At 40.3% G+C, this 13,080-nt stretch overlaps 1 protein-coding gene across 1 annotated transcript in view; it reads right to left on the bottom strand.

The window, feature by feature from the left end:
• The window catches only part of LOC128697991 (serine/threonine-protein phosphatase 6 regulatory ankyrin repeat subunit A), a 75,932-nt gene that overhangs the window by 32,054 nt on the left and 30,798 nt on the right, over positions 1 to 13,080 (bottom strand). Inside the window, exon 3 of the mRNA XM_053789977.2 lies at positions 141 to 414. Coding sequence (XP_053645952.2) covers positions 141 to 414 — 274 coding nt within the window. The remainder of the gene's footprint in view (positions 1 to 140; positions 415 to 13,080) is intronic.

Raw genomic sequence — 13,080 nt, 5'->3', positions numbered from 1 at the left:
AGGTAACAGGGGCAGCAAGTGTTAGGAGACTTTCCAAGTATCTTACATCGTATATGAGCTGAAAACGAGGTAACCACAGCACTACGAGGAACTAACACAAAATATAAGATAAAATGAATCATACATATGATATTACTTACCTAGTACTTTCCATGAAGACAGTCAGAGAGATAACAAAAAATAACTCCAGTACGAGCAGGAAAAGGAAGATGACAGATACGAATGATTTCCATTTGTACCGGAGCCACGCTTTTGTTAAAGAGTGTTGGAGCAGCTGAAGAAGGTTGTGTTCCACTATTAGATTCACAGGATGACACTTCTTCCATTCAAGTCGATCTTGGATAAACTGTACCGCATCTTCACGCAACTTCCCACTTTCTTTATCAAAGGGACTCTGGGCTATTTTGCCTGAGACTGAGAAAAAATTATTTCAGAATATTGTACATTAATAACTATTATTATCAAAATATACTTCATTAGAGAATCATTTAATACTACAATTTTGTCGAATAATTAATCTAATTTTATATATTGTAAGACTATAATTGCGTCACTAATTGACGAATATCAACAAGTTGTATGAGAACATTTTCCTGTTTCAACATCGACACCATGCCCAGCCCTTCTAGGGTAAGGCAGGGTAGGTGCCTGAGCCCGAGCTTGTAGCTCACAAGACTGTCATTCCCATTAGTCCCCTTGTGGCGGGGATGGCAGACCAGAGAGGCCTAGCTTGTGGCTAAGCCTGGGGACAGTTGGTCCCAAAGATGAGGGGGTACTTGTGCCTCCTCCCATGGGAGACTTAGGTCTCAGACACTCCCTGAAGAGGGAGCCAAGGCCGGGCCACCACTTGGAAAAGGCCCGGGCCGGGAGAATACCGGCGAATCTTTAGTAATAATAATGTTACCCAAGAAGTCAAGTCTAATTTTTTTGTAGTTGCTACCTGTCTTAATATTGTGGTACCTTAGTTTTATACCTTTAACTTTACTCATGATATGCCTCTGATGAGTTTCTAGAGTTTTTCTAGTCCTGAAGCTCAGCCATGGGCCAGGCTCGTCTGTTGTTTGCTTGGTCAACCAGGCTGTTGCTGTTCGTGGCCCACTGCCCCACATATCCATCACAGCCTGGTTAATTAGGCATTGTACTTTCTCTCACCAATCTTTGAACCTTAAGCTTATCGAGTGAATGGACCACTTGTAGTGATGGTATCCATTGTGTGTTTTTCTCCCTCTTGCTTGTCTATTTTGAATGAGCCAACAGAACTTTGAGAGATTTAACGAGCTGTTGTAAATATGGCAAAAAGTTAGTGATTCCTGTGCTGTGGCAATCAACCCAACGTATATGCGACTCTGCCATTCTGGTAGCGGCGCTTCTCCTGTCTTCTCGTTACCTCCATGTATCTAACATCTCAGCCATCTGGTCCACCGTCTCATTAACGGGTTGCTCGAGTCAGAGCCTGTGTTCTACAACACTACATTAAGTTGACGTGCACTCATTATCAGTGTTCAGGCTCATTTTACCACGGGTGAGCAGATCTGTCTCCCATGACACTCTTCAGGTCACTTGTTCTATCTAGGCTGGAATATTGCTGCACACTAACAGCACCTTTCAAGGCAGGTGAAATTGCTGACCTAGAAAATGTACAGAGAACCTTCACGCATAACGGAGATAAAACACCTCAATTACTGGGAGCGCTTGAGGTTCCTAAACCTGTATTCCCTGGAACGCCGGCGGGAGAGATACATGATTATATACACCTGGAAAATCCTAGAGGGACTAGTACCGAACTTGCACACGAAAATCACTCACTACGAAAGCAAAAGACTTGGCAGACGATGCAACATCCCCCCAATGAAAAGCAGGGGTGTCACTAGCACGTTAAGAGACCATACAATAAGTGTCAGGGGCCCGAGACTGTTCAACTGCCTCCCAGCATACATAAGGGGGATTACCAACAGACCCCTGGCAGTCTTCAAGCTGGCACTGGACAAGCACCTAAAGCCGGTTCCTGGCCAGCCGGGCTGTGGCTCGTACGTTGGTGTGCGTGCAGCCAGCAGTAACAGCCTGGTTGATCAGGCTCTGATCCACCGGGAGGCCTGGTCACAGACCGGGCCGCGGGGGCGTTGACCCCCGGAACTCTCTCGAGGTAAACTCCAGGTACTCCAGGTATGAGATGATCAAATCTTCTCGATATGTCTTCCGTAGCTATTCTATTTATGTTATTAATATTTATTATTTTTTATTATTATTAACACATAGCCGTCTCCCATCAAGGCAGGGTGGCCCGAAATAGAAAAACTTTAAACATCATTCACTTCACCACTGTCTTGCCAGAGGGGCGCTTACACTACAGTAATAAAACTGCAACATTAACACCCCTCCTTCAAAACTAAGCATTAAACCTACAAGGATCATATAGCACTGAAGGGCAGGATGTGCTAAAGATGTGCGAAGATCGCCCCTGAATATAGGTTCTCGACCAGGGAGACAGGAAAAACACCTAGACACATACTCAGTCCCTGATGATGAATGGGATCACGTTTAGAAAGAGTTGCGGGAGAGGTTGTTGAATATATTTAGTAGCCTTAATCCAGTTTCGATAAGATTATGGCAGAATGAAGACGAAGGAGAGTTCGTTTATCAGCCCCCAAGAAAGATAGGCGAGGGTTTTGAGGAAGTTGAGCCGGCTATGACAAGTTGCTTTCAGGGAGGTAATGTGAAGTTTCCAGGAGATCCGTCGATCAAACAGAAGTCCGAAAAACCTGACTGTATCTCGTTCAGGGTTATGGGAACGATATAGATATAATGCGGGATTTGATACAACAGAGCGTCTAGTAAATTTAATAATTTGATGTGTATTAATAACAAAAGAATTATACCCATGAATAGTAGCGCAGCGTGAAACATGGTCGATAATATTCGGCAGAGAGGCTACTACTAGGTGACACTCAGCTCCTTCCCAGCTATAGCAAAATCATCAACATAAAGTGACGACCAAATATTAAATGGCAGAACAGTGGAAAGGTCATTGATATCAAATAGAAAAAGAGTTGTTCTAAGAACCCTGAGGGACATCTTCAGCCTGGACATGGTCATGGGAAAACATATTAACCCGGACACAGAAATGTCTCTCAGACAAGATATATTTAAAGAAAAGCGGCAGATTGCTTCGCAGGCCTGGACAATAAGCCTAGGCCAAGATATTTTATCGCTTTTTCAAAATAATTATATAAAAAAAACTGTGATAACCAAGTGCCTATTAGCAAAGGCATTACTAACATAGGTATCAAAACAGAGTAAGGGGTCAGTAGTGGATCGGCCATTACGAATGCCTAATTGACGAGTGGAAAGACAATTATATCTTCAAATACCACACCTAACGTCTATTCACCAGGCATTCCAGAAATTTGCAAACTGCACTAGTAGGAGCAATGGGTCAATAGTGGGGGCATCATGGTCTGAAATATCCAGTTTATGAAAGGGCAAAACAACGGCAGTTTTCCATGGAGGAGGAAGAACCCCTTGTGACCAAAGAAGATCAACCATTAAACTGTAACATCCCCCCCCCCAAAAAAAAAAAAAAAATCTTAAATTTCGATATAACTCATTATTTGAATCGAATAAGAATGAAATGAGTAAAAACATTATAAGAACTTAAGATTTTATGGTGTCTTGAAGTTGGTGAAAAACTGATCACTCATCCTGAACAGCGGCGTAAAAGAGCCAACGATACGTTTATTCTTTCGTTTTATTAATTGCTTTTAATGTTTAACAATTTTTAACTTCTATTAATGTTTAACGTTAGTTTCTTAAGATATTAGATGTGTTTAAATATGTTTTAGCACTTCAAACATGGGGAAATGCTTAGCCTGACATTGCTTCACTTTGAATACGTGGTATATATATATATATATATATATATGTCGTGCCGAATAGGCAGAACTTGCGATCTTGGCTTAAATAGCAAGGCTCATCTTGCCATATAGGACAAGTGAAAATTTGTGTATGCAATAATTTCGCCAAAATCATTCTGAACCTAACGAAAAAAATATATTTCATTGGGTTTGTTTAATATTAAATTGTTGTAAACAAATCTAAAATATATTTAGTTGGGTTAGGCTAAAATAAATTGCTCTTGTTATAATAAGGTTAGGTAAGTTTTCTAAGATTCTTTTGGTGCAAAATTATAAATTTTTACATTAACATTAATGAAAAATATATATCTTTAAACGTATAAGAGAAAATTTCAGAAAGGAATTAATTTTAAATGAGTTCTTGCTAATTGACCAGTTTTACACATTCGGCACGACATATATATATATATATATATATATATATATATATATATATATATATATATATATATATATATATATATGTCGTGCCGAATAGGCAGAACTTGCGATCTTGGCTTAAATAGCAACGCTCATCTTGCCATATAGGACAAGCGAAAATTTGTGTATGCAATAATTTCGCCAAAATAATTCTGAACCTAACGAAAAAAATATATTTCACAGTGTTTATTTAGTATTAAATTATTGTAAACAAATCTAAAATATATTTAGTTGGGTTAGGCTAAAATAAATTGTTCTTGTTATAATAAGGTTAGGTAAGTTTTCTAAGATTCTTTTGGAGCAAAATTAAATTTTTTTACATTAACATTAATGAAAAAAATATATCTTTAAACGTATAAAAGAAAATTTTGGAAAGGACTTAATTTTAAATGAGTTCTTGCTAATTGACCAGTTTTACATATTCGGCACGACATATATATATATATATATATATATATATATGTATGTAAGTATATATATATATATATATATATATATATATATATATATATATATATATATATATATATATATATATATATATATATATATATATATACGTATATATATATATAAGGTATACCTAGTTTTTTTATTTAATAAATTAAAACTCAGGTACAAAATATATGGGTACATAAATTAATATGTAACAAGATACAGGCAGTGAGCAATAATCAACTGTGACTACACAAACTACTGAAAGAAGCACATATATAATGACATCAGAACTGACTTCACTCAAATCGAACATTGCTTCTACGTACTGCGCTTCACATGAACAGATGGTCGTATAAAAAAAAATATAGATACCTGCTCAGTAATGCTTATACTCCCCCCCCCCCGTGAAAACCTGCCACTTTCACATTAGTATACTCAGTGTCAAATCTCTTATACTTTTATAAGAACATTAAAAACTTCAGTGACAAAATATATAAACACAATCCAGCCAGTAAACGGCTCTCTTCAGCTATCCTCTCCTCCATTACCCTGCCGAACTCAGCTAGCTTCCTTCCCCACTCTTTCTCCATTTTTGTGAGCTCTACCTCTCATTCTTCCTTCCCAGGTCCCTCCCTCTTGGGTTCGACCACCAGACCCCTGGGTCTCCACCCTCTTGGGTTACCCATTTTTTTTTTTTTACCACGGAAAGGAGCTTGTGTGTGAGAGGGAGGGAGGGAGAGAGAGGGATAGATAGAGAGGGAGAGAGAATGCTGGGAAGGAGGCTAGGGATAATGAGTGGGAAGGGAGGGGAGTTAGGGGAGGCCAAGGGAGGGAAAGGAAGATGAATGGAAGTTGTGTGTGAGGAGGGGAGAGAGAAGACGAGAGGTGGAGAGAGAAGATAGAAAAGAAGAATTAGAGACAGAGCAGAGGGAGGGGAAAGATGGAAAGAGAGGGAGAGAGAGAAAGGTAGAGAGAGAGAGAGAGAGAGAGAGAGAGAGAGAGAGAGAGAGAGCTGGACCGGATGTTCAGTGGTGGGTAGGGGGAGGTAGGTGGTATGCGGTTGAGGGGTGACTGTTACTCCACTCTCGTGTACGTGTGTGTTAGTTACCATTTTGTCCTAGGCACATGTCGATTAGACACTAGGCCTGGTGTATGTGTGTATGTGTGTGTGTGCCCTCACTTCTAAGTATTCATACTGATAATAAGTACCAGTAGTAATACCAGTAATTCTATGGAAAATTTTCTAGGGGTGATTACCTTTATGTACTTCAACATTACATGCTTACAAGTAAACTCATTGGGAGACAACCATATTGTTTACCGTAGTCACCCCGTGTAGACATGTGAGAAAACTTAACCACCCCTGGTCACGACAAGTGGTTCCTTCGACCTCACAATCTTATCCATATCTATCCGAGACCAGTATGGATTGGATAGCACCCACAAGTATGGTGCTACTAATTAATTGTGGACTGTATAGATTATATTAGGGTAGCTGAATGAAGGGGGGGGAGGTTTCACATGGATATATCCATCAAGGAAAAACACTTGTACATAATCTCTCCACTTACCAGATATTCTCTGGTGGTCATTTGATGTAGCTGGATCACTCATAACCCATCCAATTAAAACATACCTAACTGGCCAGTATCAGTCTGTTATAACTAGAAGGGTTACTTAACTGTGGGTGATTGATACTCCTTATTTCCTCCATTCACCATCTCATTTCGATGTCCTGCTACACCGACACGGTTCTTATTCCAGCAGGACGAGGTACCCGTCGGTTTGTCCCGGTTTAGAAGTCGTGCTTCCATAAAGCTTCACTATCCTCGGTACGAGAATCACACATTCACTCCGAGCAGGGCGATCTATTTCACATCCCGCATTCTCTTAACTCAATGTTATTATCACTGATTACATTACCATTCACAAGACGATTTAACGTCTCATAATTATTATACACATTAGAGGTCACTCCATTAAGATCTGAGGCCGATGAGCGAGGATTAACACACGGGTATTTCCCCTGGACACACACCATGGCCGTGCACCTGTCACACCCGGTCAAACCATTATTCACTAATTTTACCACCTTTTTACGGTGGTCCCGTAAATCACGTTCCCTCACTCTTCACCAGGAACAGTTACGACACTTCCTATTATGAAATGAGGCGTATATTAATCCATAGGCTGCCGTGAATGCCAATTTCCTGGTTCCATGCTTTCCCAGCCTCCTCACCACATTCAAAACACTCCCGCCTCCCCCATGGCCCGAGTTGACCTATACCCCCACACATCCGCGCATGTGCAAAGGGAACTCTTGGTTCCACCCTATTGTCAAATACATTTTTGACTCATATCGACACATTAAACACCTATTAGGCGCTATAGCTTCGGAAAATCAAAAATTTTCCACACTGCGGCCGGGCAGAGGTCGTTGCTAGACGACTTACATAATGTGGAGTACAATTTTCCCATCTTCACTGGCCACCTGGCTTGGGAACTCCAACATTGGTATTTACATAATCACCCATTAATTCTTTCCACCTGTTAACTCCTCAGGTAGGGCTCCATCCAAAGCACACTCAAGCCTCCATGCTTCTGGTATTAACAATTTCCCTCTTATTGTAAGGTGTGACACTAAGTCTATGCTCTCGGGGCTAATTTGTTGGGCATACTGGAATTATGAGACTTTAACAATAACAAGTCTCTCTCAGTATCCCAAGTCAGCCCCAGCACATTACTGCATATAGGCACCAACTCCATGGCCATCCATATTTATTGATCCCTCAAAATGGACTAATTAGTGTTCCATTCTCTCAGGGGCATAAGCCTATGCTCCCTGGATTAATTTATTGGGCATACTGGAATTATGAGACTTTAACAATAACAAGTCTCTCTCAGTATCCCAAGTCAGCCCCAGCACATTACTGTATATAGGCACCAACTCCATGGCCATCCATATTTATTGATCCCTCAAAATGGACTAATTAGTGTTCCATTTTCTCAGGGGCACAAGCCTATGCTCCCTGGATTAATTTATTGGGCATACTGGAATTATGAGACTTTAACAATAACAAGTCTCTCTCAGTATCCCAAGTCAGCCCCAGCACATTACTGCATTATTTCATTAACCCCTTCACATATCCTCATTAGTTCCTCTTCAGTTGACGTCACACCCGGAAATTGTCCACATAAGATTATTTACCCAATTACTTCGTTCAGTGAACCACCTGTGCACTTAAGGTGTGCATTTATCGTCGCCTGAAGTAAGAACAATTTATTATTTAACTGTTTATTAATTATATCATTATAAGCAGTCAACAATTTTGGTGTCTTGCTCAGTTCGCAGAGCTGGGCCTGTCAACTGTCCATACGCCATCCTATAATTAGTAGATAATTCTGGACGGTTGAGCTTCCACGGAAGTCGCACCCAGTAATGTCCAGATTCAAATTTAACATCCTTCAGGTATTGTTCCTGAGTAAAGGAATCATTTGGACTTTCCTCATTTATATTAATCCCTATGCTGTCCAGCTCCCACAAATTAGACTGGTTCAACATCAGAAGAATACTTGTACTGGGTTGACCTTTTATGAGCAAGACACCGTGACTGTATTCACTACTTCTAGTCATTATTACTAGGCGGTAGTCTGCCATATATTACACGGCCCGTACCAGTGTTGAGGAGAGTGACGCCGCATGCTTTTGGATTTATGCCCTTTATCCTGAATTATTACATCCAACGCCGGCAAGGCTACCTCAGCTAGGCCATCATTATTGCCATTAGCTGCAACCTTTACATCAGTCACTGTAGTGTCAGGGTTATTAACATTATCATTATTGTCACCATTATTATAAGAATCACATACAACCCTGCACATAACTGTATGGTGCCTTCCCTTGTTGCATTGATAGCAACTGTTCAATTTGGTATGACAATCCTTTACATTATGATTTTCTAGACATCTGATAAATCTGTCAAGTTCTTTCATTCTTTCCACTTTAATATCCCATGAATTATAGGCATTACACTTTTTAGTGAAATGAGTACCCTTGCAGAAGAGGCAGTCTCTCTTTTCCTTGCCTGACCTCTTATTAACTGGGTTACACTTACTGAGGTACTTATTCCTCTTACCTTGATGTGAGGAACCACTATTACTGATTCCTGACTTGATATGTGCCTATTTAACTCTTAACTATGATTATTACCACTGGGATTATTTTTCCCTTTTGCGACTTGACAGATACTTCAGAGTCATTATGTGTTATATCCTTAGAACTGTTTGGCTGACTGGTCTGCAATTGAACAATTAATTCCTGCCGACCTAGTCTGATTTCCTCCAGACCGTACTCTGGAGGTTTTGGCAAACCCACCCTTTGCATTAATAGGTTGACCAACTGCCTGGCTTACACCCTTTAATTTATTCAAAGCCTTACTTTTACAAGACAGTTTTTCTTCCAATTCGTAATGTTGATTAATTAAAACATTCATTTCCATTCCATCTGCACAATTCTCCAGCAGATCTCTTTCACAGTCTTTAAACCACAATTTGTACCAATCAAATCTACTCTCTAAAACATCTAAATATAACTTTAATTCATTAAGGTTCACGGTTCTTTGATTCACTAAATTAAATGCCTTCGTCACATGGCTTTTAATAGCCTGTAATGATGCTTTCATTACTCTAAAATTCACGGACTTGTCAGCCACATTAACTCCATTAGATCCAGTCATGGTTAGAGAATTATTAATCACTGATTGTACAACTTAAGTAGGCGCCTTATAAGAGTAATTCTTGCACTTTACTCTTGTATAAATCCTAGCCACCCATGTGCTAGCAATTTATTGGGCTAATTATCATCCATCACACGATCGATTAAACTTGTGCACCCTACACCCACTTCCTTCAATCAGTCACTTAATTATTAAGTAATTAATTCAATTAATTTTTTCACTGATTGCATCCGGTTCAGGAAGGACCAGCGGGCAGATATGGAAAATTTTCTAGGGGTGATTACCTTTATGTACTTCAACATTACATGCTTACAAGTAAACTCATTGGGAGACAACCATATTGTTTACCGTAGTCACCCCGTGTAGACATGTGAGAAAACTTAACCACCCCTGGTCACGGCAAGTGGTTCCTTCGACCTCACAATCTTATCCATATCTATCTGAGACCAGTATGGATTGGATAGCACCCACAAGTACGGTGCTACTAATTAATTGTAGACTGTATAGATTATATTAGGGTAGCTGAATGAAGGGGGGGGGAGGTTACACATGGATATATCCATCAAGGAAAAACACTTGTACATAATCTCTCCACTTACCAGATATTCTCTGGTGGTCATTTGATGTAGCTGGATCACTCATAACCCATCCAATTAAAACATACCTAACTGGCCAGTATCAGTCTGTTATAACTAGAAGGGTTACTTAACTGTGGGTGATTGATACTCCTTATTTCCTCCATTCACCATCTCATTTTGATGTCCTGCTACACCGACACGGTTCTTATTCCAGCAGGACGAGGTACCCGTCGGTTTGTCCCGGTTTAGAAGTCGTGCTTCCATAAAGCTTCACTATCCTCGGTACGAGAATCACACATTCACTCCGAGCAGGGCGATCTATTTCACATCCCGCATTCTCTTAACTCAATGTTATTATCACTGATTACATTACCATTCACAAGACGATTTAACGTCTCATAATTATTATACACATTAGAGGTCACTCCATTAAGATCTGAGGCCGATGAGCGAGGATTAACACACGGGTATTTCCCCTGGACACACACCATGGCCGTGCACCAGTCACACCCGGTCAAACCATTATTCACTAATTTTACCACCTTTTTACGGTGGTCCCATAAATCACGTTCCCTCACTCTTCACCAGGAACAGTTACGACACTTCCTATTATGAAATGAGGCCTATATTAATCCTTAGGCCGCCGTGAATGCCAATTTCCTGGTTCCATGCTTTCCCAGCCTCCTCACCACATTCAAAACACTCCCGCCTCCCCCATGGCCCGAGTCGACCTATACCCCCGCACATCCGCGCATGCGCAAAGGGAACTCTTGGTTCTACCCTATTGTCAAATACATTTTTGACTCATATCGACACATTAAACACCTATTAGGTGCTATAGCTTCGGAAAATCAAAAATTTTCCACAAATTCTAAAGCTTACCAGTAGCAATTCGAGCACTTATCAATTCTACTTATAAAATATGGAAAGTAACTAGGTTGTAAAATTTAGCTTCTCTCAACTTCTACAAGTGTCTGACGTTACCCTTCGCTAGACCGCTTCCCTCCTCACACTTTCGTCAACCCTGTCTCCACCTTATCTATGCTATTTCTACTCTAATTCTGGTAACAGCTTGCAGGAGTGAGTGACTAGTATCTAACAGTGATGCAGAGACCAGATCTGACAACATGCAACCACAATAGGTGAGCAGTACTTGCGCTGAGTGGGGCGATGACAAGTTGCCAGATGCTGATGACGTAGTCATTGAGCGCGCATGCTCTTCTGTCCTCATGCATTGCATCAAGAGGGCTTGTAGCAGCGATTCTCCCTGAGCATCTTAGCGACAAGATTGGGATCCAGGACCAAAAGTTCATTGACAGAGCCAGGATCTGGGATAATGTAATGGGCTCTGAAGCTAGACCTGCTCTCTGCAACAACTACAAACAGTCGCACAGGGATGGCCTGATAGTGGAGAATATAGCCTCAACAATGCTTCAGAGTGTGTCAAGGAAGGATAGAGCCCACCTCCTGGCAGTGAGAGCTCCTCATGCAGGGGACTTTCTGTTAGCTGTTCCCAACTCCAGCCTTGGTGCACACCTCAACCCACAGACCATCCTCATTGGTGTTGCCCTTTGACTTGCCGTCCCTATACTTGCCGAACACAGATGTATTTGTGGCAGTGAAGCAGCAGACCAATTCGGGTACTATGGTCTTGTGTGCCATAAACCCTAGGGAAAGATCACAAGATATGAAAAGGTCAGTAACATTATCACAAGGAGCCTCACAGCAGCCCGATGCCAAGCAGTAAGGGAGTCACCCCAACTATGAAGATCTGATGGCAGCCAGCAGCATCCAGATGGTATCACACTTCAAGCCTGGACAGATGGTAAGCAGGTGGTGTGGGACTGCACATGTGCATCTACCTTGGCTAATACCTATCTCCAATACACCGGGGAGGAAGGAGGGGCAGCCGCCAGCTTGTGGGAGTCAGAAATGTCTAGAAAATATGGAGAACTTGCCCATCATTATGTGTTTGTTCCCATAGACTCAGAGACCCTTGGCTCATGGGAAAAGAGTGCATCTAATTTCCTTAAGGAGCTGGGCAAAAGACTTATCAGGGAAACTAAGGATCCCAGGAAAGCTAGTTTTCTGTTCAAGCGATGCAGTGCTGCTGTTCAGAGGGGCATGCGCCCCAACTCTGAGTAGGTGGATGAGATTTCCACATAATCAGTGACAAACACGTAGCAATATGCACTAGACGTCTAGACGTGTATCTCTCAAACCTAATGTACTGTATATGCCATCTTTACATCAACAATGTATCTCTTAAACCTTTTGTGCCATATTATGTAATAAAATATACCTATTGGTAAAAAAGAATGAAAAGATGGGGTGGTAGGGGAAGTGGAATATTCAAATGGCTTCAGGAAGAAATCCAAATATTCTTCCTTGAAGCCTTTTTATCCACTTCTCCGAGGCTATGGGTCCCACAATTTACACCAGAGGTAGACCACATCTATATATATATATATATATATATATATATATATATATATATATATATATATATATATATATATATATATATATGTCGTGCCGAATATGTAAAACTGGTCAATTAGCACGAACTTATTTAAAATTAAGTCCTTTCTAAAATTTGCCGAATCTCTGGTCAATTAGCACGAACTTATTTAAAAAAGTCCTTTCTAAAATTTTCTCTTATATATATATTTTTTTCATTAATGTTAATGTAAAAATTTTTAATTTTGCACCAAAAGAATCTTAGAAAGCTTACCTAACCTTATTATAACAAGAACAATTTATTTTAGCTTAACCCAACTAAATATATTTTAGATTTGTTTACAATAGTTTAATACTAAACAAACACAATGAAATATATTTTTTTCGCTAGGTTCAGAATGATTTTGGCGAAATTATTGCATACACAAATTTTCGCTTGTCCTGTATGGCAAGATGAGTGTTGCTATTTAAGCCAAGATCGCAAGTTCTGCCTATTCGGCACGACGTATATATATATATATATATATATATATATAT

This window comes from Cherax quadricarinatus, chromosome 58 (genome assembly GCF_038502225.1).
Source record: "Cherax quadricarinatus isolate ZL_2023a chromosome 58, ASM3850222v1, whole genome shotgun sequence".
In the NCBI taxonomy this organism is placed as follows: domain Eukaryota; kingdom Metazoa; phylum Arthropoda; class Malacostraca; order Decapoda; family Parastacidae; genus Cherax; species Cherax quadricarinatus.
The sequence above is the reverse complement of the archived record's forward strand: the minus strand, read 5'-3'. Positions and strand labels throughout refer to the sequence as shown.